Genomic DNA, 26,117 nt, shown 5'->3' with positions numbered 1-26,117 from the left:
ATTGCTTGTGTCACTTGTATAATGGCAATGTTCAGTTTAACTGAGGGACATATAAGATTTGGCATGGTTAGGAAGCATAAAACGGGCTTCAGTTTTTTTGTGGTGAATGGGAGGGGGTGAGGCTTAATCCTTTCATGACCAACATTTCAAAGATGCGAGCAAAAAGGGCTGCTGTGTTCTCAATCCGAATATTTCTTTGAACACAATTGATGTAAAATTATTCTGTCCTCGTTCATGGCTTTTGCCAAAGCAATACCTGGGGATGTGACCTGACCTTACCTGCAATAGAAATCAGATGGAAAAGTGTAAATATGGAGGTTCTGGTCTTGTGTAGACATCTCCTTTTCTCTTGGGGCAGAGGGGGCAGTAGCCATATACTGGCACATCCTAAATTTAACTGCTGCTTAATGAGGAGAGATAAAATGCTGCTGTTGATCCCCTCCCCATGCCCCAGAGTAGGTCCTGCTGTCTGAATTTGGGTGTCATTGCAGCAAAGGCCGAGGGTGTGTTTGTGGTGTGTCCCCCTCCTCCCCACCCCTGCGGGCAGCATAACTGGCACTACCAGCTGCTTTTTCATTTGGCTTGGGATAAAAATACACTGAACAGAAGAACATCTTCTCTTGACAGAAATACTTAGAGAAGTCATAATCTTTGGGAATACTCTGCTGTCTCTTTCTCTGTTTAGCCTTTTCCAATTAATATTTCTACAGTCTATTTCTACAGTCTCTCCCTTTTTCTCGAGTTTGTAGCTTAAACTGTTTAGTGTTGTTAAATTAGCTACTGAAAAAAATAAATTTAGACTTGATTCTTGGCTTGTTGGCTCATTTTCCTTCTGTAAGATGGCTCCAAAGCTGTATTGGTACTTTAATACTTTTTACTAAGTATCTCTTAAAGAATGCTCTTGAGTATAAGAAGTGCTGTCAGTGTGATATTTTCTAGTGAGATTAAAATGTTGTATTTTAAATGGTGTTTAAACAGACCTTTTTCTACTCTTTACTAACCAAGTACTTTGGATCTTTTCTATAAAAGTACTTTTAAAAGTTAGTGAAGAGTCAATGACTCAAATCACATGGAAAGTGTACTTGTTTTAATCCTATTAGTTGCAAGAATGGCTGCAGGGATGTGGAAATTCTTCTGATGAGGGAAGGATTGCAATATCTGGGGATGGAAGCGTTAGAGAGGCTCATCTTGTAACTGTATTTGAGCAGAAAGCTGGTGATGTGATACTGTAAAGGTGTCAGGGATGTCCTGTTCACAGCACAAGTATCAATTCCAGATACAAAATACTGTGACAGCCAGTGGCTGATCCTGCTGTTTCACAAGGTGATGGGAGCCCCTTAACCTGGCCTGTGCTTGTCTACAAGATTTGAAAATCACATCACAAATTCCTGGTGGGACTATGATAAATCACACTGACACCACAGAGCTGAACTTCATCTGCCAGAGCACAGTGTTTTCTGACTAAAAGCCTGTTGCCTGTAAACTACTTATTCAGCTGCCTTTGCTTTAAAAAAGTGTGACATGATTTAAGACTATTGTTGAAATTTCCTGGCTTGTTCATTTGCTCAGATTTGGAGCATCTCAGTCTTACTTAGAGTTCAAAATGACAAATGACTTTACCTGGAGAAAGCTGTGATTTGCTTTTTTAAAGTTCTGGCCATTTGTGTACAGTGGGGTGACAACATTCACTGGTTTGGTGTAACTTGAGATAAAGTTCCACCTCATGAGGTACCCGTGTATAACATTGCCCCTTTTTTAGATGTGTTTTGAAATACTTTTATTAGTATTTTGAATACTTTTGAAGTGGAGACTGCTCCACTTTAAAGCACTCCAGTGTACGATTGACAAGTATAAATGAACGATTTATTGGCACAAGGTCACTCCAGCCATCTGTTTTAGTCAGGGAGCTTGAGAAATGATCCGTTACCTACATGTGTGTCCTTATCAGCAGCTGAGCTCACCTTATCAGCCTCGCCCTTATCTGGTGGCAGGGTTTGTTCGTGCCAGCACAGTGGCACAAAGTTTGAAATCCTCTTACCTACTCAACGTTTAAACTGGGGTTTTCCCCATCTGTCTGCAGAGGTATTGTTGAGCCTAACTTCCAGAACCCATCAATAGTCTCTCCAAAAGTGTGTTTTGTGATCTCACCAGGCCGCAGATTTTCCTCTGGCGATATCAGAATCAGTGAAACTGCTGTTGAGGTTTTTACTGGTCCAATATAGTGGTATTGCTCAAGGAAAATAAGAAGAAAATAATTCTTTTCACTGGTGTGGGATGGGAATCAGAGAGAAGAGAGCTGACAAAGTTTTTATGGAGCGAAAAAGCAGAGACTCATGTTTCTGCTGCTTTAATTCTCAAAACAGGTTTTGCTTGCAGTTGCTCTAGGGGTGTGGCCATGCATCTCTTTTGTTAACAAGACTTTAAACAACTAATTCATGTTGCTTAGGAAGCTGGTGGATCTATTGCTAACCATAGCTGAGACTGTGTCTTGATAGAAATTGAGGGCTAGCAAGGCCTGTTTGAAAGATGTGTTCTCAGAAATGAAGGAATAGATTCCTTGGAGTGAGCTGCTTCCCCATACAATGTTGCTAATGCAGTCATTGAGTCAATTCAAAATTTTAATGTTTCCTAGAAAGGGAAAAAGGAATTGGTTCCTCAAAATTGTTAACGGAGTGGAAGGCTGACTTAGTTTGTGTGGATGTGTGGCTTTAAACCTTTGGAAAGGATGGTATCACTCTGAGCGTTGTTCGTCTTCTAAATAGTGAGCGCTTTGAGGAAGGAGTTGAAGCTTGGGAGTCTGCACAATGTAGGGAAAAAACCAACAAAAAAGCACAAACCAAAATCCTTTCCCACAACAAATGCCAGTTCTGATTTTATGAAAAGCATAGACCCGTTCTGCTTTCAGTAAAAAGCAGCTTCCCTCACCCCAAGTCTCTCTATTCTATTATTATCCAAGTCTTGCTCACACTACCAGCCAGTTTTAAGTCTGCAGGTTTAGCATTTTGCCAGCATTAGGCTAGAAAGGAAATAGCATTTAAATCTAAGCACTTCAGTGATCAAACTCTGCTGGCTGCTTGACCTGAAGTTTCATTTTGACTATTCAGTTATGATCACTGAAAACTGAGGGTGAGATGTTTTATGTTCTGCAGTGATGATTACTGCAATGTTTCAGCCAGCTTGTTGCTACTGAAATGCCAGCTGGGAGTGTGGTGCCGTATTATCACCTTTGAATTTGCAATCAGTGCCAGGTTAAGTAAGCTGGCACTAAGGTGGCACTAAGAAAAGTGACCTTGGGCAGTTCTTCAACTGCAGAGTGATATGTTGCAAATGACAAACCTTACTGGTGGAAATGTTAACTCCTGCTGTGACTTCGTTAAACATAAATATTCAAGAAAGTAATATATATATATAGGTAATTACAGCATTATCATTTAAAACAGAGTGATGATCTGTGCTCCTTGGCTAATGCCTAAAAATGTTTTGAATATAATTTAACGGCTTAAATTAATTACTGTATGTTCAGAATAGAGAGGAATCATTTCTTTGCAAGATTCTTCCTATAATGAATAAAACTTCAGCAGCTTTTGAAGGGTCACAGTACAAAACCATGGTCTTGTGAAAAACCATCTAGTTTGAGGTAATTACACAGCTTAACCTGTGGACAGTTCTTTAATGGGCAACTGCAACACCTTTTGGTGCTTTTCAGACTGAGTGCAGACTGTTCTCATGCACAAATCCTCTGTTCTGTTTGAAAACTTAGTGATGTTCTGGACATATACCTGGTGTGATAAGGAAGAAATAAATTGAGCCTTTTCTTAACCTCTTTCTGGTTTTTCTTTATTAGTGATCATGAAAGGTGTGTGGCTGACAGCATTGCAGACAGAAGCTCAGGTCATCCACAGAACAGGTGCTGTAAATACAACTGCAGTGGAAAAACAATTCTGTGTGTAAACTTGGTCTATGTCAGTCTTGCCTTCTGGGGGGAAGTGAAAAATGTATTCTGGCTTGGAGTGGGAGGGAAGAAACCCCTGCTGATAATATTAGGTGTGATCTAAAGCCAGATTTGTTCTTCCACTGGGAAGGGTTTGGTATAGGACTCTTCTGCGTGAAACAAAAATTGATTCATTTTGTGGTAGATAGGTCAATGTACACCTGAATCCTTCTGGTGCTGATCCATGGGAAGAAGCCATTTTAAAAGCCTGGCTTAGATTTGCTCCCACTTAGCACTGTGCAGCTGACCAGTTGTTATCTGCACATTGTTGCATTTAATACTTTAAGCAGTTTTTGCACTGCAGAGTTCGTGATCACAAAGCACACGAGTGAACTCAGAGTGTGTTGTGCAGCTCATGCTGGTTTTGGTGTGCACAGGCTGCCCAGGAGCAGCAGCTGCAGCAGCCCTGCTTGAGTTTCCCAGGAGCTGCAGCCTAGCCACATTGCAAAGTCTTAAAGCCCAAATCTCTCAGAGTGCAGCAATGCAGAGCCCAGGGCAGTGAATTCCTGACCTGGTCACAGAAGTGGAGAAGGTTCTGGAGGTGTGTATTTTCTCCAAATTTTAGTCATAGGCAAAGGACTGGAAAGGTGGTTTGAGGATGAATTGCTATAAGGACTCAGGAGTGGAAGGATTCCAGGGATCTTTTTGCATTTTATTCAAAACTTTACTTCAATTTACTGACCTGGAGAGGAAATTAAAAAAGTAAGGTAAGAGAATGCTCTGACAGTCTAGTTACTGAGGTCTTCTGCAAAACTGATTAATGTCTTTGTGAAAAACATGAAGAAAACCCTGCTCATGACTCATTTGCTTTCTGGAAACTCTTACAGCTTTTATTGCAGGTGTGGAAACCCTGACAGTCCTCTCAGTGTTAAATGGGCACTTGTGTGGAAAAGAAATCGGAGAGATGAGAGATTTTATATGGAAAGGGAAAAGTTCACTCTTCTGCTGTCTCTTCTCTCCTAGTCTGGTAGAAAGACATCAATGAAGAACTTCCTGAAGTTTTAACCTCCACATTCATGTCAGTACGTGCATCATGGCACAGCAAGGAAATGTTGGTGAGCTCCTCTCAATGCTGGATTCTCCAATTCTGGGTGTCCTGGAAGATATAACAGCTGCATTCAAAGATAATCTCATTTGTGGTATGTATCCTTTTGTGTAGTTATGGAAATTGTTTTGCTTTTACATCAATAAAAGTAGAATAGTGTGGGTTTTTTTCTATCAAACACTGTCTTTGCAAATGCAGCTTGAAAGAAACTCTTGATATTTGGGTTTGAAATTGCTTTAAGGAATGAGAGTTCAGTCCATTTTGCTTAATGGCATGGCTCCTGGAAGGTCTGTTACATAATTGTTAAAACTATTACAAAATGACTGGCTTTTCCTGAGGCAGAGCTTCAAGTGTGAGCTGATGAAAGTTTCTTTGTAAAGCGTATCTAGAAAGAATTAGGTGTCACCCAATGTATAGGAACCAGTGAGATTTTGTTAATAATAATAAAAAAATAACAAAAAAACTCTACTCCCATAGAAAACAACAGACTCAGACTTTGTGGAAAGTGGTTGCTGCTGTTGAGGCATCACTTGTGCTGACAGAGCCTTTTCAGAGCATGAGAGCGCTGCCCTTGTCCTTGTCCCTGAACTTGCTCTCCTTCATGTGCTGAAGGGAGAGAACATCAAGTCACTCCTGAACACTTTACTGGGTAAAGCACCCTTGCAGCTCAGCTACCTGTAGGGTTTTGTGGTTAGACAGGAGTTGTTGGTTGTTAAAAACCCGGTTCCTTTCCCTGAGCTGAATGCAATCGCTTGAATGGTTTGGAAGCAGGAAATGTAGTTGAGAGGTCTCATTTTCCCAAAGGTCTGCTAAACACCAAGGACTGCTTTATGTTAGAAATTGTGTAATAGTTGCTTAAAAGTTCTGCAAGTTGTAGCAAGTGCTTCTCTTTTAGTGTATTGAGAATGTTTTGGGTTTTTTCCTTGCTGTCCCCAAACTGACAGACCGTGGGCCTATGCTTGTCAACAACCTTGTGGACTATTACTTGGAAACCAATTCTCAGCAGGCACTGCATATTCTGTCCACTCTGCAAGAGCCTCATGACAAGGTAAAAAAACCAAAATCTTGTTATGTCAGAATTTAGCCTGGTATTTAGCTGGAAGCAGCCTTTAAATAGCATCCATTAAAACTCTAGGGGTTCCACTCTGGTGTAGAATTACCTTGCTGTAGAGATGTAGTATCTCTGTAGTAAGAGTGGTTTAAGCTTTAAAAAACAAATCTTGAGAGGTCCGTGTTTCTTGAGTTGCTTACACTGACCCAATTACGCAAAGAACCTCTATAACAGAAAGGGTTTGGAGGATTAATGTTGTCTCTTTACAGTGCTCCTGCTGCAGAATGTGTTAGCCTAAAACAAATTGGGTATTTTGAGAGCAAGTAAGGATTTTAAATAGGTTGGAAATGGCACTACAAATTGGCTGCTGCCCAGATTTATTTTTTTTATTATTTACTTACAAAACATTTCAAAGTGCAGGGACTTCTTCTGGCCTGTGTAGTTTGTATTTGTCTACCAGTAGTCTCAAAGTTATTGCAGGGTTCTATATCCTCTGGGATCCTGTATATTTATAAAATGCCCATAGTTTCCATGTTGACAAACTGCTGAATATAGACTGGTGAAAAAGAGTGTAGAGCAGTTAAATATAAATATCTTTCTTTTTCTGCCACTCTCTGCAAAATCCTTTATCAGCATCTACTGGACAAAATTAATGATTATATGGGCAAAGCTGCTACTCGTTTACCCACCCTCTCTCTGCTGGGACATGTGATAAGACGACAACCATCTTGGAAACACAAACTTTCTCAAGCACCTCTCCTGCTTTCATTGCTTAAATGTCTCAAGGTAAGAACTGTCAAGTGCTGTCTATAAAACACCTGATGTAAACTTGCATACAGATGCAAGGCATTTGATTCCTGTTTTGATGTCATTTAGTTAAGCCACAGTGCTATTAATACCAGCTGAATACTCTGTGCTGATGCTGTTATTGCTGACAATCTTGTTTCTAAAAGCTGCTGTCACTGTGAGTTAGGAATGTTTATTAAAAGTTCTCCAAAATAAGTTATAGACAAGAGGGCCCTTGGTGAAGTTGGTGGATATCTTGAATGTGAATCTAATGAGAAATACATTAACTTCCCACTGGTGCAGTTTGAATTTGAGTGTCCTCTACTTGTAATGTAGATGGGCTGTGCAATGGACTATTCCCTGGTGAAATTACCTTGGAAGTAGCAGACTTTCTCTTCTTAGATACTGACATGCTGGACTGCAAGGAGGTAGCTGTTCCCCCAGGCTTTGTGGGTTTTTTCCCTGATCTGCAGATTGATCAGGTGTAATACTGTACAGTACTGTACCAGTGAATAAGGAATGAAAAGTGCTTTGAGACCTAGAATGCATTGTCGGTAATGGAATTTATTATGATAGTGAAGAATCCACATGTCATGAAGTCACATTTAAATGCACAATGCAGTCAAGTTCCAGCACTCTTCGAAACAAAACCACCACAAATTTGTAACTGCCAAAGGAGCAGCTCCAGCTGCTGTTACTGGAAGTCCTGACATGCCTGTCAAGATCTGTTGCCCTTTGCAGTATGACTGAGGGAGGAGTGAAATGTGTCAGAAGGCTGCTGGGAGTATAACAGAGATGTGGAAGTGCTGGGGATGTGGACAGAGGGTAGGGATGGACAGGAAATGTGTTCTGGTAGGTTTTGTGTGACTGAGGTAGAGTAGTGGCTGTAGACACACAGAGGAGGATAAATCCCTAAAAACTGACTGTCCCATCAGCCTGAGTGGCTCCTGGGAGATACCCAGAGATTTCAGCAGCACCTGCCCACAGCCTGACCTGTGCTCTGTGCACCCTGTGCTGACAAAGCCGGGGAGCTACCAGGGAAAATGTGCATTAAACTCAGAAAGCAAGGAATGAGTTTGAACATTTTCTGTGTCCTTTCCTAAAATCTGATTCTCTCTTCCTGTTTCATCCACCCAAAGGTTTGTACTGCCGCATCCCTTTCTTGTGGCACAAGCCAAGGCATTCTAGTCATTGCTTGAATTACTGCTGGGTGAAATTACCAGCAGCCAAGTCTAGTAGAAAAGCTTTTGACCCCTATGTTGGTAACTGGCCAACATCCTTGAACACCCTGATCTGATGTGCAGTTTCTGAGCCTCTGACTGCTGTGTGTGTTTAGCTCTGGGAAGGAAGGAAGGTGGCACATAAGATGCTTCACATACCAGTAATTGTTTTTACTCAGCTGTGGGACTGTGGTGATGTTCCTTTTTTAACTAAGCCAAGTGTTTATGCAGAAAAGCAGCAGAGTAGGAGCAAGAATCCCAAATCTATTTTTTCTTCAAGCTGTTCTGTATGAAAAAACTCAATAATCTTGGATCATTAAGTTCTGGTAGGTTTCAGAGGGACTGTTTCAATAGAGAACATTTTCCATGATGATGGCTCAGTGTTCACTTCATCCTTGGAAAAAAACAAGTTCAACACATTCAACTAATGCAGGTTTTTTCCCTTCTTGCAGACTGACACAGATGTAGTAGTACTCACCACAGGTGTCCTAGTGCTAATAACCATGTTGCCAATGATTCCTCAGTCTGGCAAACAGTACCTTCATGATTTCTTTGGTATCTTTGGGCGTCTCTCAGCCTGGTGCTTGCAGAATCCAGGTGAGATTTCAACTTTGTTGCATGCAGTTGTGGTTTAGCAGTACCCTTGTGACTGGTGTGAAGTTGGTGAGCACGTACTTCTGTGAGAGTCTTAATGGTCTGAGATTATTTAAACACAGAAAATGACATGTTAAGCCCACAAGCTGTTCTGTTCTTTGAGATCATGGGCAAGTTCTTTGCTCGTAATTTAGAAGTCTCAGAATCTTCCATGTGATGCTGCTACTGCATGAAATTCACTGAACCAAAGTACTGCCCTGATGACAGTGAAAAGCAGATTTATCTTAATGGAGAGAGAAGGAGAAGTGCTAATGTTTGAGGCAGATTTTGGGGAATTTGATATTCCCAAATATAAATGGGGAGGGGCAAGAACCAACATAAAGAAGAATTTATTTTAATGTGCAACTGTCAATAGTCATGAAGGTTGATAAAACTGGTTTTCTCAGAGCCCTGGCTTTGCTGAATTTGTTGTAAGGGGTCTGATATCTAACACCAGCAGTATCTGTGAGTGTGGCTCGTGGCTGAATGAACAAATGCTGTGTTAAGCACATAGAGCTGCTATTTAGAGAGCCATTCTGCATTGCAAGTAGGATTGGAACTTCTGAGGTGAATACTAAGGTTTGTCTGTTGCGATTGCTTTTGGTCAAGCTTTTAGTTTTTACCTTTTGAAGTGAAACAAACCTTAGTTTCCTTTTTTAATCGTTCAGTCTTACTCTGGCTCACTATCTAGAGGAGTTTCAGGTTTTAACTTGAATAAAAGCAAAGCTGTGTTTTGAGAATGACAGCACACTGGTTGGAATTAATGGTCCTTATCTTAATTTCTGGGTTTGCTGTGAGCTGATGACTAAGTGTTGCTTGTTTTCTGAGATTTCACAGTTTCACTAGGGACTATTTGTATCTCAGAAGGCTTGTTCCAGCTAACATTTCAAATTTCAAAGTACTATACTTGAATTCTTAAAACTTTTGTTCTTTTCTCCAATGTAATGAAAAAGATTCTAACTACTTTTTCAGGTCATGTGGCAGAGATTTATCTTGTCCATCTTCATGCCAGCGTTTATTCTCTCTTTCATCGTCTTTATGGAATGTATCCTTGCAATTTTGTCTCTTTTCTGCGCTCTCACTACAGTATGAAGGAAAACCTGGAGACCTTTGAAGAAGTAGTCAAGGTAAAATGCTGCTCATTTGTGTATTATCTGAGGCAAGGAATTTATAGCTATATATTCCAGTTTAATACAACTAATTTGCCAGTTCAGCTGAGGGCTGTTCAATAAAACACTATAACAATGAGGACTGAAGGCTCAGTTGAGATCAGCTCTTGAAGCTGTGGTGATGTGTATTAACCTTATCTGTTAAATGTTACTTTCTGAGCTATTGGGATCAGTAGTTTGCTAATCAGCTTTGTGTGGTTTAGTGCAATCCAAAGGTGCTGCACTGATAAAAATCCTTCTTCCTTCCAGCCAATGATGGAACATGTGCGAATTCATCCAGAGTTAGTGACTGGATCCAAGGACCATGAACTGGACCCACGAAGGTATTATATGTTCTCTCTGCTATTAGGAAAGGCTCAAATTGAGCAGCTTTCTGTGGGGTTATTTCAGACGGTTGCAGCAAAACCTTTTCTGTCAGCAACAGTTTGTGTGGGGGTGTTTTGCCACCCAGATTTTTAGGTGTACCAGGTAAACATGTAGACTTTCCTCATCCCAGCTTACAGCTGGATGAATAAGCAGAAACTGTTTTGAAAGGTCATAAACAACAATGTTGGGGTTCTAAATTAATTTTGTGTCTGGGATGGCATCTGTCTTCTACTTTATGACTTGATGATCAAACATTCTCATAAAGATCTAAAACAGTTTGCTTATAATGAATAAAGTGAAACTGCCAGAAATGCTTCATTGGCTGAAGGTTTGGGTCATATTCCTTGGGTTTCTTAAAGTATTTGATGGGATTGAAGTGTTTAAAATGGCTTCAGCGTGTCTTGTTTTGGTACCTAGATATTGGTTCATTTAACAGATCAGTTCTTTTAACAGGTATGTGTTAACATTATCAGCTGTATTAGTTTTCTTTAGCAATAGGCTCATTTGCCTGCAGCAGCACCACTTGCTGCTTTTCTCTTGTCTCCACAGGCCCAGCCACTGAAGAGGAGAATTTGACTCTTGTTGCTGCACAGTAGTGCTCTTGCCCTGCTTTTCAGAGCCACTAAGAAATCACTCCTAACTGGGAACCCATTGAGTGTCACAATGCTCAATTTTGCAGGGGGGAGGGTGTCACCACTCAGGAGCACAATTGGCACAAACCTACCAGTGGAAGCCTTCTGTTTTGGTATCTTGGATAGACAGCCTTCTGGGCTTTCTCTTCTTTGCAGTGAACTTCCATTCCCTAAAATACTGGGCAGACCTAATCTGGCTGTCTAATTTAGTGAGAAGTATTTTTCAGGATGAAGGAGGTAGTAACAGTAAAAAACATTCCCCAAACTTGGGAGGAAAAACACAGATCTGAAACTGGCATTGCAGACAGTGTTTGCTTAAATAATACAGATTCCCTCACTGCTGGCATGTCTAAATTTTGACTACCAACATCTGAGTGTAGTTGAGCTGATTTCTACAGCTGCTGAAGCTCAGGATCAACCAAGTCTTCGTATGCTGTTCCTCCTTTCCAGAGTGCTCCATGGCAGACCTTTGTGGATCTCTGTGTCAAAGCTGTTTGTCTCCTCTTTGAGACCCCCTCTCACAAGTCATCTGGTTGCAATTTCTGTCTGGTGCCTTGTTCCAGTTTGGCTGGGAGCATGCAAAGCCACCTGGAACAAATGAACCATCCTGCAAGACAATTCCTCCTATCTCCAGGAACTCTTGTTTTTAACAATAATTGACTAACTTACTCTTTTGGATCCAAAAACTGTCTGCAGGTGGAAAAGACTAGAAACTCATGATGTTGTGATAGAATGTGCCAAAATCTCCCTGGACCCTGCAGAAGCCTCGTATGAAGATGGTTATTACTCTGTGTCTCGGAAACTCTGCACAAGCTTAAAACATCATCAAACTGACCCCAGTGCCAGCTCTTATATTGACACACAGAGCAGCTATGGTAAGACCTGCCTAATGGCTAATCAATACCCAATTGCTGGAGGAGAACTGGCCCTAGAGCAAAAAAACCCTCACTAATTTATCCCACTTGAAGTCTGATTCTTAGGCACCAGAAAATAAACCATCATTAAAAATATATTTATACATAGATATATTTTCTATGTGCAGACATGCAGTTTGTTTTCAAGACTGTCTCTTCATCCCCTGTCCTCCCTACCCCAAAACAACCGAAAAAAAAAGAAGGCTGTAGTGTATTCAACAGATAATTTCTTGGGCTGGAAGAAAAGGCTCTAGTTACAAATGTGTGTGTTAAATAGATTTGAAAAGCTTTGATTAAAAGCCTTTAGGTACTAACCAGAAGAATCATAGGTTTGTATTTGATGTGTTGGATGCTTTGGAATTTTAATTTTCTCTTCTATTTAACTTTCAGGGACTTCTACCCCGTATTCCACTCCTCGGCTGACGCTATCACAAATGCCAGGACAGCTACCTCAGATTCTGAGCCCACAGTCCACGAGGCTGTCAACTGAGCCACAGCAGGTAAAGCAGAAGATGAAGCCCAGCAAGTTTTCATTCTCTGCACTTTCATAGTTTCTTGTGCCAGTCTTAAAAATCCATGGTTTTGAGCTGTGCTGTGAATAGTTCAGAAGTTGGTGTTCATTTCACATTTAATCTCTGCCTGATTTTCTGTGTGAAAACCTGGATCCAGGTGCTTCACATGTTCCTTTTGTGAGCTCTGCTGTGTTTCACTCTGTGCACAGGTCACCATCTGGAGCCCTTCTGCAGTGTGTGGTATGACCACGCCACCAACATCCCCCGGTGTTGTCCCATCAGAGTCATCCCAGTCTGCATCACAACCCTACAGCAAAACTTTTGGCGCATCTGGTACGTGCTGCATTTTAGAATTAGGTCTTCAAGGTTTGTGTTAGTGGAAATTCTGGCTGTAAATTTTAGTGGAAATTCTGGCAGTTTTTAAACGGGAATGCCACATCATGCCAGCTGATAGGCTTGAGTGATTACTCCTGTGAACTGAGTACCTCACCTAGAGTAGTACTGATGCAAAGTGAGAGGAAATCTGTGAATACAGTGCCAAAGTCTGAAACAGCTTTTGGGAAAAGGCAGTTTTGTGTTGATAAACAGTTGAAAGAGATTTAAGAAGTAAATGCTATGAGGTGGTGTTTAAATGTACGATTTTTCACATACAATGTTCAGCTGAAAGGAGGAAGGGGGAGCCTGCTGAGAGAACTTGTGCTCCTTTTCAGCAGGGGGGAAAGGAACACCTTTGGGAACACCAGCCACATCTCCTCCTCCACCCTGCACTTCAGATGATTTTGTGCATGTTTCACTCCCTTCAGTTGCTGCCACACCTCCTAAAAAGGTATTACAAAATTCTTCTGGTGATCTAATCTGGTTTTTTTTTCATTGACTTGACTTAATGCAGTGACCTTAACTGAGAAAGAAAAATCAGAGTAGGTGGTTTATAAAAAATTTTGCATTTCACTGTAAAAACTCTTCTAAATGTAGACAGCTATTGCCACTTTCAGCTGCACAGTTGCCAATGGAATCTAAGGCAATTAATGTGTTCTGGGTTTCTTTTGTTTTCCAGGAGGACAAACCAGATTCTGGGAGGCCTTTACTGTACCGACAGCAAAATGTCATGAACAGCGATAAATCATTGGGTAAACTCCATTTTCCTCTCCCCATTACTACAGCCTATTGTAAACAACTCCAGTTTTTACTGACGCTTGTTCTAATTCCCAAACACTTTTCCACAGGCTTTTTTTTTTTACCTTGAGTTCTTTGTAGTTCCAGGATCCTGCCTTAACCTGTGATTCAGCTTAAAACCTTTTTGTGATGCTTCTGATTTCAGTTTAACTATTCATGTTCAGAAATAGCTTGAGTTATTTTTTTTTGACCTTGCTCTGCTGCATATTTAAAAATACCAATATATACTGAAGGCTGAAAAGGGATATTTATTTTTATAAACTCTGATTCTTTGAGGATGAATATTAGGAGCAGCAAGTTGTATATTAAATTTTGCCTCAACAAGTTATCTGTCACATGTCTGGATCAAACTGTAAGGCTGCATGTAAGGGTAGATATGCTACTCCCTCTTAAAGGCCTCTAGAAGAACTTAGTTTTCTGTCTACAATTACATTGCTGTAATTGAACCTATTTTAAAGTCCTGTGGAATACTGAAATCAGTAGGTTGAGGAACTCAACTTTTAATAGGTAAATGTAGATTCCATTTTCCATTCTCTGTTGTCTACCTCTGTGACAGCTGTAGAAAGGGATTTTGGAACTATATTTGAGACTTCTGTGCTGTGAATCTTTACCATGTTCAGAGTGGAGATGATAGTGAAATTTAAAGCTGGTTTTCCATGGTGGAATAGAACAGGAATCAGATACTTTCCTCCTCTGAGGAAGCATCTGAAGGACGACAAGCTTTTATTCTGAGGACCTTGCAGAAGTAAAAGACTTATGTTTTGTGTTGTGCTAAGGCTGGAGAAAACAGCACCTGTACAACTAATATTTTGTTTTCTGGTTGTTTATTTTTCAGACATACCCAGTAGTAAAAGTTCAGTAACCCTAAGTGATCTTGCAGAGTTTTTAGGTGGGTTGTCGTTTGAAGATAGTGCTGAGAAGGACAGAGAGGAAGGTAATGTCTGCCCTCCTTACCTACATCTTAGCTAAGGAAATGTTTGTCCTGTTGAAATACCAGCTGCATCATGATGCTTCCCCTCTCCTCAGATGCAATATCTAAAGAGATCTCTGAGATCACGACCGATGCTGAACACATGGTGCCTAGAGGAGGATTTGACTCCCCGTTTTACCGCACAAATGAAAGTCTGTCAGGCTCTCAGAAGAAGACCCACTCAGCAGCCTCCAGTGTTCAGGGACACAGTCAGACCTCTGAGCCTTTAACATCTCTGGACAAGCCTGGGCCTGAGGGTGCACGGGAAACACCCAAACAAACGTTTACTCCCATAGACAAGCCCTGTGGAGGCTGTGGGGAAAGCCCTGCTGGGAACAGGGAAGGAACCTCTGCGGAGCCAAGTATTCTCACTCCCAGCCCTTGTAAAGTACCAGCACAAAGGAGAGTGGTATTTGGGAGTGGGCAGCGTCCCCTCTATGAGCACCTCTTTGAGGTTGCATTACCAAAGACTGCCTACCTCTTTGTTGGCAAGAAGACTGAAGAGCTGCTAAAGAAAGCCAAGGGAACCCAGGATGAAGACTGTATGTCCTCAACTTCTCCCATGGAAGTGCTGGACAGGCTGATTCAGCAAGGAGCAGATGCACACACTAAGGAGCTGAACAAGTAGGTGACTGAAAATCTTACACTGCATACTTTATTGTTACTTTTTTTGCACTGACTTAATTTTAAGCTGTGCTGGAAAAGCAGCTGCACAATTCTTCCCCAATTTTTATACCAGCTGACCTTAATTGTACTTTTACCAGGCTATAAGCTCTTTGGAGGTGAGCATTCCATTTTTTTACTTAAACTTACCTGTTAATGCTGCATTTTCTTTTTTCAGATTGTCTCTGCCAAGCAAATCTGCTGACTGGACTCACTTTGGAGGTGAGGAAATTTCTCATGTTTTGACAATCTGTTCCTCTATTATTAGACTTGCTTAAACAATGACCTGTATACTTTTTGCTTCTGGGTTTTTAACTAATGCTGCAAAAAGATGATGCCTTCCACTAAGTCATGGTTTATCTGATTAGAAAATAGCTGTGTTCCAGAGAGATGAGCTGCTTTTTTCATCTTTGAAAAGTGCAAACTTCTAGACACTTCTGCTTCTGACCATTTCAGCCTTGCTAAGATTCAGAGTGCTGCTGGTCATCTGACAGATCCTTGCACCTTCTCACTGCTCATTGAATCTAAAACTGATTGTTTTTCTTGCTTATTTATGTGTTCATGTCTTAGTTTTGTGTTCTGAGGCTTCTGTGGTGATGGTGGCTTGGCTTTTTTTCCTTAACCAAAGGAGCAGTCCATTTGAGGCAGATATCCATTGCTTTGGGAAAAATGTTGATGATTTTGTGTTGGAGATCAAATAAAGCAGAGAGTGCAGCTCAGTAACCTCTTCTGTCTCCCACTGCAGGTTCTCCCCCCTCAGATGAGATTCACACCCTGAGGAACCAACTGCTTCTGCTGCACAACCAGCTGCTGTACGAGCGCTTCAAGAGGCAGCAGCACGCGCTGCGCAACCGCCGGCTCCTGCGCAAAGTCATCAAAGCCACGGCTCTGGAGGAGCACAACGCTGCCATGGTGAGCAGGGACACAGCTCCACCAGGAGCTGAGAAACACTGGTACTGCTATAAGTGTTAATTGGCCTGGCTGGTGTCTTTTGGTACTGCTCAATTAACAAAGAAACTTCATTTATCGCTTTATTAAAGTCAGTGTTTGTGGAGTGACTTGCACACGAGTTCTGTGTGCTGTCATTATCAATGGCAGTAGTTTGTAGTTGATTGCAGACAGCTGAATCCTTCTGCTTGACCCCTGCCAGCACTTGCCTTTGGATAATTGTAAAGACTTCTCTGTTAGTGGAGTGGTTGTTCAATGCCTGGCTAAACACCTTACTGCATATTTGATAAAGTATTGTCCTTTTGCACCTCAGATGAGGATTAATAGCAAAAGCTTTGAAAACTCAAGTGGTGTTTTCCTGAGGTGTTTACTGTGATAGAATTTGAAGATATAAGTGCACTGAAGGAGGTCTCAGTACAGATTTAGTTGTGTTTCATAATATATTTTCATGTTATAGCTAATTCCATCAAGTTTCACCTTCTGATAATTGACTACAAAAGCCAAAAATAGTCTTCCAAGTAGGTTTTGGAAGATGAACTGTTGCTTCAGCTGTGAGGCTCAAGTCCCTGTTGAAAGCATGAGAGGCAGTGGAAAAACAGACTATTGCTCATTGTGCCTTTGAATATGTCTGTGAGTTTTCAGCCTGTCCATTCTTAACACTATTTCATCTCCTTTTCAGCCAAAACCAAGCCAAGCCCCAACAGCCTTGAGAATATGCTCTGTATAAAATGTTGTGTGTGTAGAAAAGTGTTTTCCTGCATGCTGGTAATGACAGCTTTGCTTGGCTGAGCATAGATGCCCTAACTGCTGAGCAGTTATCTTGTCTGATACCTCATGTGGGATTCTTAACAGAAAGATCAGCTGAAACTGCAGGAAAAGGAGATCCAGGCCTTGAAACTGAGTCTGCAGAAAGAACAGGCAAGGTACCACCAGTTTCAGGAAGAACATGATAATATTGTGGCTCAGCTTCACAGCCAGATCCGACAGCTGCAGCACGACCGGGAGGAATTCTACAACCAGAGCCAGGAATTGCAGGTATGAAGCATCAACAAATTTGTTGTCTACTTACTGGTTTTAAAAATAACCTTCTTCTTAACAAGGCATGAAATACCTGAGAGAAAGCTGCACATTTTTATTGAAGATATTGTCCTGATTCAGAATAAGACAGTGTATAATTGAAAGTGCTTAACTTAGTATTGTCCTTTCATAGTTCTGTTTTGTCCTGTCTTTGCTTGGAAATAGGAAAAGGCGGGTTCTTAGCTGGATTGGAGGGGTCAGTATAACTTGATTTCCAGTGCTGGGGGTTTGCAGTCTCCCAGCCCTGTGCCCTTGCTGTCCTTAGTGAAGTTTCAGAACCCTGAGTAATTTCTTTTGTCACTTGAACAGACCAAGCTGGAAGACTGCAGGAACATGATAGCAGATCTGAGGTTAGAGTTAAAGAAGGCAAACAACAAGGTGTGTCACACTGAATTGCTGCTTAGCCAAGTTTCTCAAAAGGTAAGAAAAGTTAGTGTTCCCAGGGACCCTTTGTGTCTTTCTGATTATTTTTTATTTGATAGTTTTCATCCGGTGCTTTTTCTTTCTTGATCTGAAAGAAGCCTGTGCTGAGCTCCATGGAGTCTGATATGAATTGCACAAAAACAACACAGAAAAATGTATTTTGGTGAAGAAACTCTAAATTCAGTTAAAGGGCTTCTGAAAGTTCTTATTTTGCCTTTTTCCACAGCAGGGATTTGCTGATTGAGCATTATGAATTCGTATTAAGGCTCTGCTTGACAACTGAGAGATACTGTTTATATCCTAAGTTGAATGGAAATGAAAAGTACTTTATAAAAACAATTTATTTAACACTTAACTACCTATGATGTGTTAGATTTTAGCCTTTGTTTCCCTTCTTTATTAAAATACCCTGTGAACACAGTGCCTTGTCAGCTGTGACTCTCCTGCTGAGCTGTTCATCCCAGTGCTGGATTCTGTTCTATTTCCTTTCCCAGCTTTCCAACAGTGAATCAGTGCAACAGCAGATGGAGTTCTTGAACAGGCAGCTGCTGGTTCTTGGGGAGGTCAATGAGCTGTACCTGGAGCAGCTGCAGCACAAGCATACAGACACTACAAAGGTACCAGTGCAGAGGACTTGTGGGGAGACTTCTCTTGAGGTCATCATCCAGAAGTTCCCAGCCCTGAGTTCAGAAGGAAAGGCTTTGTAACTTAACAGATTCTTTGTTCTGAAATGGATTTTCAGGGATTTGATTTTATATTGGATGTTCTGTTCAGATGTTTTGTACCCCGTTGGTTTGAGGAATATCTTCAAGGCCGCTTCTGAAAGCTAAGAAGGGGTTGCTGGGATACACCTGGGATCTCTTTTAGCCAACTGATGTAAATTCTTATCAGTTTCTTTTCCAAAGGCCAAAACATTACTGTGTTCAAATGTAACTGACAGCAGATTGTTGGTAAAATAATTCAGGGTAGTACCAGAATTTGTGGAAAGATCTTAAGAAGGATTTTACGGGTTTTTGTGAGGTGTTACTTTAAAATGAGCATCTCAGCCTTCCCACTCAGTCATTTTCCTATTAAAAGTTAACAGTAACTTCACTAAAACTTCTGTGGTTCATATGGTTTTACTTCCTGACTTCAAAGAAACCTTTTTTTAATTAGAAGCAAGTAAATTACACAACAATATAACTGTTCCTGCGTGAGAGCACATAATTAAAGAAGGTGAATAATATCCTAAAAAAAGTCTTCTACTGGTATTTAATGAAGGCTGTGTTGGAAAAATTGATTTAAAATAGAATTTGTCTACTCTAATCCAGTGCAGAACTGGCAAGAGTGCTTTGATGAAAAGAGGTTTTCATAAGGAACATTAATCTGCTAATAAATTCCAGTGATGTGTAGTTACTTTAATAATGTACATCCTCAGCAGGGCTGGTTTTCTCTATCTGTTTTTAGTAATGTTGCTTTTATTCTGGCTTGCTTTAAAATGTGCCTATTTATAACATCATCAGAAACATGTCTAAACACCAATAAAAATAACACAGGATCAAATTATACTTTACCATTGTGTTGTTTGCTTCGAGGAGGTTGAAATGTTGCACGCTGCTTTTCGGAAAGAACTGGAGAAAGCAAAGTTGTGTGTTCAGCAGCAAAGCCAAAGGCTGGATGCTTCCCAGAAAAGGATAGCTGAACTGGAATCTCAGCTTGCAAAAAAGGACCACCTCTTCCTGGAGCAAAAGAAATACCTGGAAGATGTTAAAATCCAAGCAAGGTAGGGGCTTCCTATGTAATGTTTTAGCTGTGCTTTGACAGATGCAGTCACAGCTGAGGCAGCATCAGGAGATTTTGGACATTCTGGTTTCTCTCATTGCTCAGGGGTCAGCTGCAGGCAGTAGAAAGCAGGTACAAGGCCCAGAAGAGAATCACCCAGGCATTTGAGCTGGAGATCTTGGATCTGTTTGGGCGGCTGGAGAAGAGCAGCCTACTGAAAAAACTTGAAGATGATAAAACAGAAGCAGCTGAAGCAGCAGAAGAAAGGTGAGGGTGGTGGTGTGAAATTTGAAGGACCCATGTGGGATTTTGTCAGTTTTGGACTTAAAAGCAGTGTATGTTGCAAAGCTGAGTGTGTGACACATCTGGTTACCCCTGTCACTCCTGCTTTGCTCCAGAACTGTGAAAGGAAATCTGTTGAAATACATACCCAGAGGCAGAAAGAGAAAGGAATCAAAGTAAGTCTGCCTTGGCCAGCATTTTCCTCTCCACTGTTTAATTGCTGTGATTTCCTTGACACATGTCCTCTCTCTTCCCCAAGCAGGCTGGATTGTGGTAATGAAGATACAGCAGGACACAGTGAAGAAACACTGGGTAGAAATGGAGAGACCAAACCTCCCAGCACCCGAGGCAGCAGTAGCAGTAAGGGGAGCAGCAGCAACGAGCTCTCCACCTCAGAAAAGCCCCAGAACCAGAGGCTGAGCAGTCGCTGGGAGACATCCGTGTTGCTGGAGCCCTCAACTACTGTCCCACTGACTGTAGGTTCACTCCCCAGCTCCAAGAGCTTCCTCGGAATGAAGGCACGAGAATTATTTCGCAACAAGAGTGAGAGCCAGTGTGATGAGGAGGGGGTCACCATCAACAGGCTGTCTGATGCCCTAAAGACTGAACTATGTAAAGATCCAAGCATGGAGTCAAAGGCCCCTCCAAGCCCTGATAACCTCTCGCCTAAGCTCCAGGAAAGCAGTGTTGGACAGCTTCATATCATGGACTACAATGAGACTCATCATGACCACAGTTAAAGAGGAAGATAGTCAATCAGTGTTATTTTCATATTCTTGGCATAGAACAGGAGGCGTGAGTGTGAGTTTAACTAAAAGCTTTTATGTTTCTTTGGTCTGAGTAGTGGTTCATGCAGCGGAGCAGGATCGATGGCCAGGAACGGAAGGAGGCTGCTGAATGAATGCAAAGTGGATTTTTGGGTCTGGAATTGAAAATGCCCAGCCTAACTCTTGCTTCTTTCTCAAATTCAATCCTTAGTAGCGTGTACTAATTTGAACGGACAACTGTTAGCATTTGCAAGTATTTTTTCCCTTTCTCCCTGTCCCCAGTTGAGTGGCTGCATTTATGAACTTGAGTGCAATATGAGGCCAAATTAACATTTGTGAGTTTACTCTGAATGCTTTGTATTTCTTTGCAAGCTTCCCATTTAAAGCAGTTGGTTGTACTGCCTGTCCAGGTGACTTCGGTTCCTTTCATCCTGGAAAGAAGCAGCACTCGGATTTCCAGTGCATTCTCTTATTTTTTCCTGTCCACTGTCCCATATCCCTCAGAGCCCAGCCTTCATTAAGTTGGAATCTGATTGAATACCCAAATGTTTAAAGAACATTGTACCTCTGCAAAATGATTCATTCACCCTAATTCATGATCATTGTTTATATTGTCCTTAACATTTCCTGGGAAGTTACATTTGAACAGACAAAAAGGAACTGGAGCTTGTAATGCAGAAGAGACCATAAATGCTGAAGACTTGTTAAAACACCAGCTTCAGAACTTCTTGGTGTTTGAAGTGTTTGCCTGACAGACTGTGATTAACCTCACACTGGTTCATATGGGAAAGCAGTTGGGGTGGGAGAAGAGGGAAGAAGAAGCTTTACTCAAGTAGGGAGAGGATGCAGAACATGGAGATAGAATTCCAAGCTTATGAAGAACTGCAGAGGAGGATTTGCTTCTCTAATCAGGGAAATGTGCTGCCTCACCCTCCTTCATAGTTCTGCTCTTTGGTCCTGGTCTAAGCAAGACCACCATGTTTTGAGTCCAAGAAATTGGATTCGTTCTTCCTGGGAATGCCTTTTCAGGTTGGCTTGGAGAACACGGTTTCCTTTGAGTGCTCTCCTACTCAGATTGCAGCACGTTTTTGAGTTCAGCAGTGTCAGTTTGACTCTAGGTCAAAGGGTCTCCCCTTCACCCTCATCCTACTTCCTTAAATGATAAGGCTGAGGAGGAGTCCTGCTTACACTGAAATCAGAATCCTGGCATGAAGCCTTTCTGTGTTAATCATGTTTTAAGTCAATTGTGAGCCTTCTGTGAAGGAGGATTGTGTGATCAGGGCTTGTCAGTGGCAGACTCAGTCTCCTTTGTGACAGAACAGGACCTGCTGTTAGGAAGGCAGCGCTTGTTTTAAATGTCCCACGTGGCTGGGTCCAGGTGTACTCAGACGGTTCAGGTTCACGGTTCCCTTGCATCACACGTGGCCTCTTCTCCTAAACATTCTGTGGGTGGCAGCTGCTGTTTAAGAACCACCTCACATAGAAATCAAGTCCAAGCACACTTGCATTTGTAGTTCACATCCCTTTTTAGCCCGGGTGGGAACGAGGCTGTCAGAGCAGTTGGAGCTCAGCTCATTCCTGGCAGGACTCATCCTCCCATTCCCGCCTCCTCCGTAACTCCAAGGTCTGAATACATTTCTGTCTGTCTTAAATTATTCTCCGTGTCCTTTCAGTTGGTCAGTCCAAACTCTGAGAGTAGAGGTGAACTTCAGTGGTTGTGTCAAAGCTGACTCTGCATGGAGTAGAGAGTAGAGAGTTGGTTGTAAGTGACAGCCTGGTTTTGTCGGCGTCTTTAGGCTTTCTCAGACGTAGTGGTAGCAAACGTGGTAGCACATGTTTCAGTAAGATTTGGAGGTTTCCTGCCCCTTTCCCACTGGATGCCAGCCCAGGGAGTGAACAGTTTGCACACAAAGGGCCTGATGGGCCAGCTCAGCTGGGAATATTGGAGGAGCTCGTTCTCATCCTGCTCTGCTGAACCCGGATCTGGTGTTCCCAGGAAAGGCAGGTTTTGTGTCAGTCACAGAAATGCCCTGGCAGCAACACAAGCTCTTTGATAAAGTGGCTTTTTTTTCTTCTTTTAAACAAGATTTTAACACCAGGATAGTAATGGAAACCACTTTAGGTTTGTTTATGGACCACAAAGATTATGGAGGAACAAATTTTGCAATTTTCTTTCCTAAGTCTAAAAATCATGGATCTGCTGTATGTAGTTAACTTGCAGTTTGTTTGAAGGGGTCCCATCAGTGAAGTGGAAACAGATTTTTTTAACTGACTGCTTTTAGTTAAATCTAAAATTGCTGTCTTTGTCAAGTTAATCTGTTCCCTGCCTCGCTCTTTGTAAGCATGTTAAACAATCCACATTAAATGCCATAAATATGAAATACGAGGAAATGGTACAATCGTAAGCTAAAGAGAACTTAAACCAAAAGGAGGTTTTGCTGTCCTTATTAGAATGTTCTAAAATGTCAAGGCAGTTGCTTGTGTTTAACTGTGAACAAATAAAATGTATTGTTTTGCACTACTCTGTGTTAAATTTCCTGCCAGACCTCTTTGGGACCAAACACATGGAAGGGAGTTCAGTGTCCAAACACCTTTCCAGATGAGACAGTCCAGAGCAGGTCAGTGCTGCTGCCCCTTTGCACAGGACTCACCATTAGAAGCTCATTTTTTTCTGCATGGAGCCAAAGCCATTTTTTTATTCTTTGATGAACAAACTCACCAACAAAGTGCCAGTATAATCCATAAATGAGCTGCAAACAGTTCAGTGCTGCAAATCTGTGGGTGAGCTTCTGCATGTCCTTGCTCCTGCAGGCCAGGACTGCACAGTGATTAGAGAAATTAATAGCTGGAAATGTCAGAGCCTTATTTGCAAAGCTGAGGATGCTGTCAGGAGTTGGCTCTGTCTGTGCTTTTCCCTTCCATACAGTGCATACATGAGGACACTGTCTCAGACAACAAGGAATTTTGTTCTAAGCTAACCTGGTGAGTAAGGTAAGATTCTCTTGTTTTGCTTTTTCCCCAGACTGGCACTTTCTCACTGGTTCTGGTCTTTCATTGGTTTTTATTTGTTTGTGGGTTTTTTGGTTTTTTTTTTTCTCTTCTTGAAATAAATGAATGTTTGAAAGATTGCTCAAAGCAGTTTATTAATCCATACATGAGCCTCAGCATTCCAGTTAAGGACTGAGTATAATTCTTAAATACGAGGAACACAGGCAAGGGTCTAAGTTGTGCAAGTGATACATTATGAACATGCTTTGGCCAAGTCATGTTTATGGAGAATTTTATAGAGAAAAATACCATAAGCAGCATTTTGGAGTTCAGTGACACAGAAAGTTGTTTGAACCCCTGCACTGGAACTAGTTCTACAGCATGGGGTAGTAAAATGAAAACAAAGCACAAAGTGAATTTAACTTGCTCATCCACAGAATGGGTTCAAAATAAGGCATCCCTTAAGCTTGGCATTGCAAAGCTGCACTTGCCAGTGTAAAATAATCTTTAGATAAAAATTACCCACAGAAGCGTATTACTGAGGTACAAAAAGAGAAGAATTAAGTGCCTTCCTTCCTAATGGCAACTAGTACACTTGTTAGTTCATAACATAACTGATAATCACACAGGAGACATTAGGGAAGGAAATACTTCAAATTCAGGAAATTAAAATATCTTTGCTGATTGATCCTGATCTGTTGGAAGTACTTAGCTGCTGGCACAATGGTGAGTTTTAAAAGTGGTTACAAAATAGGAAATTGCAGGAGTTGAGTCGTTTCATCCGTTCGTATTCAGGTGCTCTGCAAAGGAAGCCTGGTTCCATTCTCATGGGCTTTGCTTTCCAGACAGAACTGTTCCAAACAGTTGACGTAATGATTGTCATGATTTTGGTGTCTGTGGGCTTTACTTGGCTGACCTGTTTTTTCCTGAAGGTCTTTTCACTCCAGTTTTGGGCTGGCTGATCTTTCCTTTCTGACAGATGCTATTCCTGGTTCCTGCAAAGCTGCCCCTGCTCGCTGTGCTCGATGCTCAGTTGACTGAAAGCTCAAACTGGTGCTGCACCACCACCAGGGGAATTCAGGACTCCCAGGAAAACCTCTCCTGTCTCGAGGTGTTTATGATGTGGGGAGCTGAGGAACAGGGTGGTGGCGACAGGGAACAGATGGCTCTTCTGAAATTACAGCTCTGGGGATGGGAGAGAGCAGTCCCAGCTGCCCTGGGCTGTATCCCAGGGGCTGGATACCTGTAACCAATGTTAAACAGCCCCTGTAGATTCAGGACTGGGGGACAGCAGAGTTGTTGGAACTGTTTAAAAGTTGCTGGTGAGAAGTTTGGACACTGCTATGAGGCGGCCGCTAGAGGCCCTGCCAAGCCCATCCTGTTGCTCTGCATCAGCTTCCACGGAATCTCTGGGATGCTGAGTTTCCTTTCAGCCTTGAATCGTCCCTTCTGGTTCCTTTCCAGAGCCCACCACCATTCCTGACACTTCATCTTAACTCCTGGGGGGCTGAGCTATGTCCTGTCCTCTCGGTGGGTGAGAGGCTGGAATCACAGATTGAACATACAGAATGGTTTATCACACAATGGTTTATCACAGAATTGTTGGGTTGGAAGGGACCTTTAAAGCTCATCCAGTCCTACCCCCTGCCATGAGTGGGGACACCTTCAATTACATCAGGTCCCTCAGTTTGACAAAAGCCTGGTTTGCCCCTTAGCTGAATCAAGGGAGCACAGAGGTAATTCATACAAATGCCAGGATTCTGTTGATATCATCAACCCACATCTCTATTTCAGCCTTTGAACAAAAAAGCAGCATTTATTCCCAGGACTGACAGATCTGTAGGAAAGTCAGGCTGGTGCCCTGCCTGGTTTCTCAGTGTGTATCTTGCAATTTTATGCTCACTGAGGCTGAAGTAAAACTTTATTGCACTTTTGTGTTTGGCATTTACATCCTGTTTATGTAAATTCTTCAAACAGCTTGATTTGTAGTAGAGGAAAACAATTCTTGCTGTATCTTTTTGTCTTTTGAAGTGTCCATCCACTCTGGAAGAGGAGAACTTGTATGGAAATTAAGTAATTTGTCTGGATGTTTTTATGAGACTTAACTTTGCAGTCTTCCAACAGATTCTGGTCTTGTCATTATCAAACCTCAGACTGCAAGTTTTATGCAGTCATTTTTCTGCTTGGGTCTTAAGATATTGGCTGCATGACACTGACTGAAAGGATAGGGCTAGGCTAGAAATTATTACTAAGATTTGGGAACTGTTTCTTGTGTGTATGAATCTTATTATTAAAATTTGGCAACTTTTTTTGTGTGTATCACCTTGATCAAGTGCAAAATGACAACTGCACTGGAGTTTTGAGCAGCAGTGGTGGACTGGCTGTGGTAGGACTGGTCTGGCAAACCATTTGTGCTGTGCTCATCCCCAGAAGCTGAAAGTGAGCCACAAACTGGAGCTTAATAATAATTCTGGTTTCCTCACAGCCTGTGGGTTTAAATTTAAACCACAGGACAGGGCCGAGAAGGTTGGAAACAAGATCTGGGACTAGCATCTCTTGTGTCCCCACCACTTGTCATCGTTCAGTCCTCACAGCTTGTCCTGAACAGCTTTCCAAGGCAGCAGTTGTAACAGGACACTTGTCTGCACAACGGGGCAGCTGCCACAATTTGGATTTTTCATCCTGAAGCTGCCTCTGCACCAGAGATCTCAAGTGAAGCCAGAGAAGGTGACAGTGACATTCCACT

The 26,117-nt window shown here is 41.8% G+C and overlaps 1 protein-coding gene and 1 long non-coding RNA gene across 42 annotated transcripts in view; one reads left to right on the top strand and one right to left on the bottom strand.

Annotated features, from left to right (window-relative positions):
- TSC1 (TSC complex subunit 1) overlaps positions 1–22,904 on the top strand; it is a 53,009-nt gene extending 30,105 nt beyond the window's left edge. For 2 of the 41 annotated variants that reach the window (XM_086858244.1, XM_086858243.1), the window contains exons 2-23: positions 3,845–3,907; positions 4,955–5,130; positions 5,981–6,084; positions 6,721–6,873; positions 8,546–8,690; positions 9,699–9,853; positions 10,145–10,218; positions 11,590–11,768; positions 12,198–12,307; positions 12,529–12,652; positions 13,030–13,145; positions 13,374–13,446; positions 14,328–14,426; positions 14,519–15,086; positions 15,304–15,347; positions 15,871–16,037; positions 16,926–17,108; positions 17,460–17,570; positions 18,068–18,190; positions 19,148–19,335; positions 19,440–19,601; positions 19,879–22,904. In XM_086858244.1, coding sequence (XP_086714370.1) covers positions 5,025–5,130; positions 5,981–6,084; positions 6,721–6,873; positions 8,546–8,690; positions 9,699–9,853; positions 10,145–10,218; positions 11,590–11,768; positions 12,198–12,307; positions 12,529–12,652; positions 13,030–13,145; positions 13,374–13,446; positions 14,328–14,426; positions 14,519–15,086; positions 15,304–15,347; positions 15,871–16,037; positions 16,926–17,108; positions 17,460–17,570; positions 18,068–18,190; positions 19,148–19,335; positions 19,440–19,601; positions 19,879–20,356 — 3,462 coding nt within the window. In that variant the 5' untranslated portion in view covers positions 3,845–3,907; positions 4,955–5,024 and the 3' untranslated portion in view covers positions 20,357–22,904. Of the gene's footprint in view, positions 1–3,844; positions 3,908–4,954; positions 5,131–5,980; positions 6,085–6,720; positions 6,874–8,545; positions 8,691–9,698; positions 9,854–10,144; positions 10,219–11,589; positions 11,769–12,197; positions 12,308–12,528; positions 12,653–13,029; positions 13,146–13,373; positions 13,447–14,327; positions 14,427–14,518; positions 15,087–15,303; positions 15,348–15,870; positions 16,038–16,925; positions 17,109–17,459; positions 17,571–18,067; positions 18,191–19,147; positions 19,336–19,439; positions 19,602–19,875 lie in introns of all 41 variants that reach the window. The other 39 variants (XM_086858241.1, XM_023938243.2, XM_086858256.1 and 36 more) reach the window with 23 other exon arrangements.
- Positions 14,300–22,115, bottom strand: LOC147649710 (uncharacterized). Its single transcript, XR_015278203.1, has 2 exons — positions 19,127–22,115; positions 14,300–18,253 (listed from the first exon to the last, which is right to left on the bottom strand). It is a non-coding gene; the product is annotated as an uncharacterized LOC147649710 (long non-coding RNA).
- Positions 22,905–26,117: the final 3,213 nt, after the last annotated feature.

Source organism: Cyanistes caeruleus, chromosome 20 (assembly GCF_971803275.1).
Source record: "Cyanistes caeruleus chromosome 20, bCyaCae1.hap1.1, whole genome shotgun sequence".
NCBI classification, from domain to species: domain Eukaryota; kingdom Metazoa; phylum Chordata; class Aves; order Passeriformes; family Paridae; genus Cyanistes; species Cyanistes caeruleus.
This window is presented reverse-complemented; position numbering and strand designations above follow the sequence as displayed.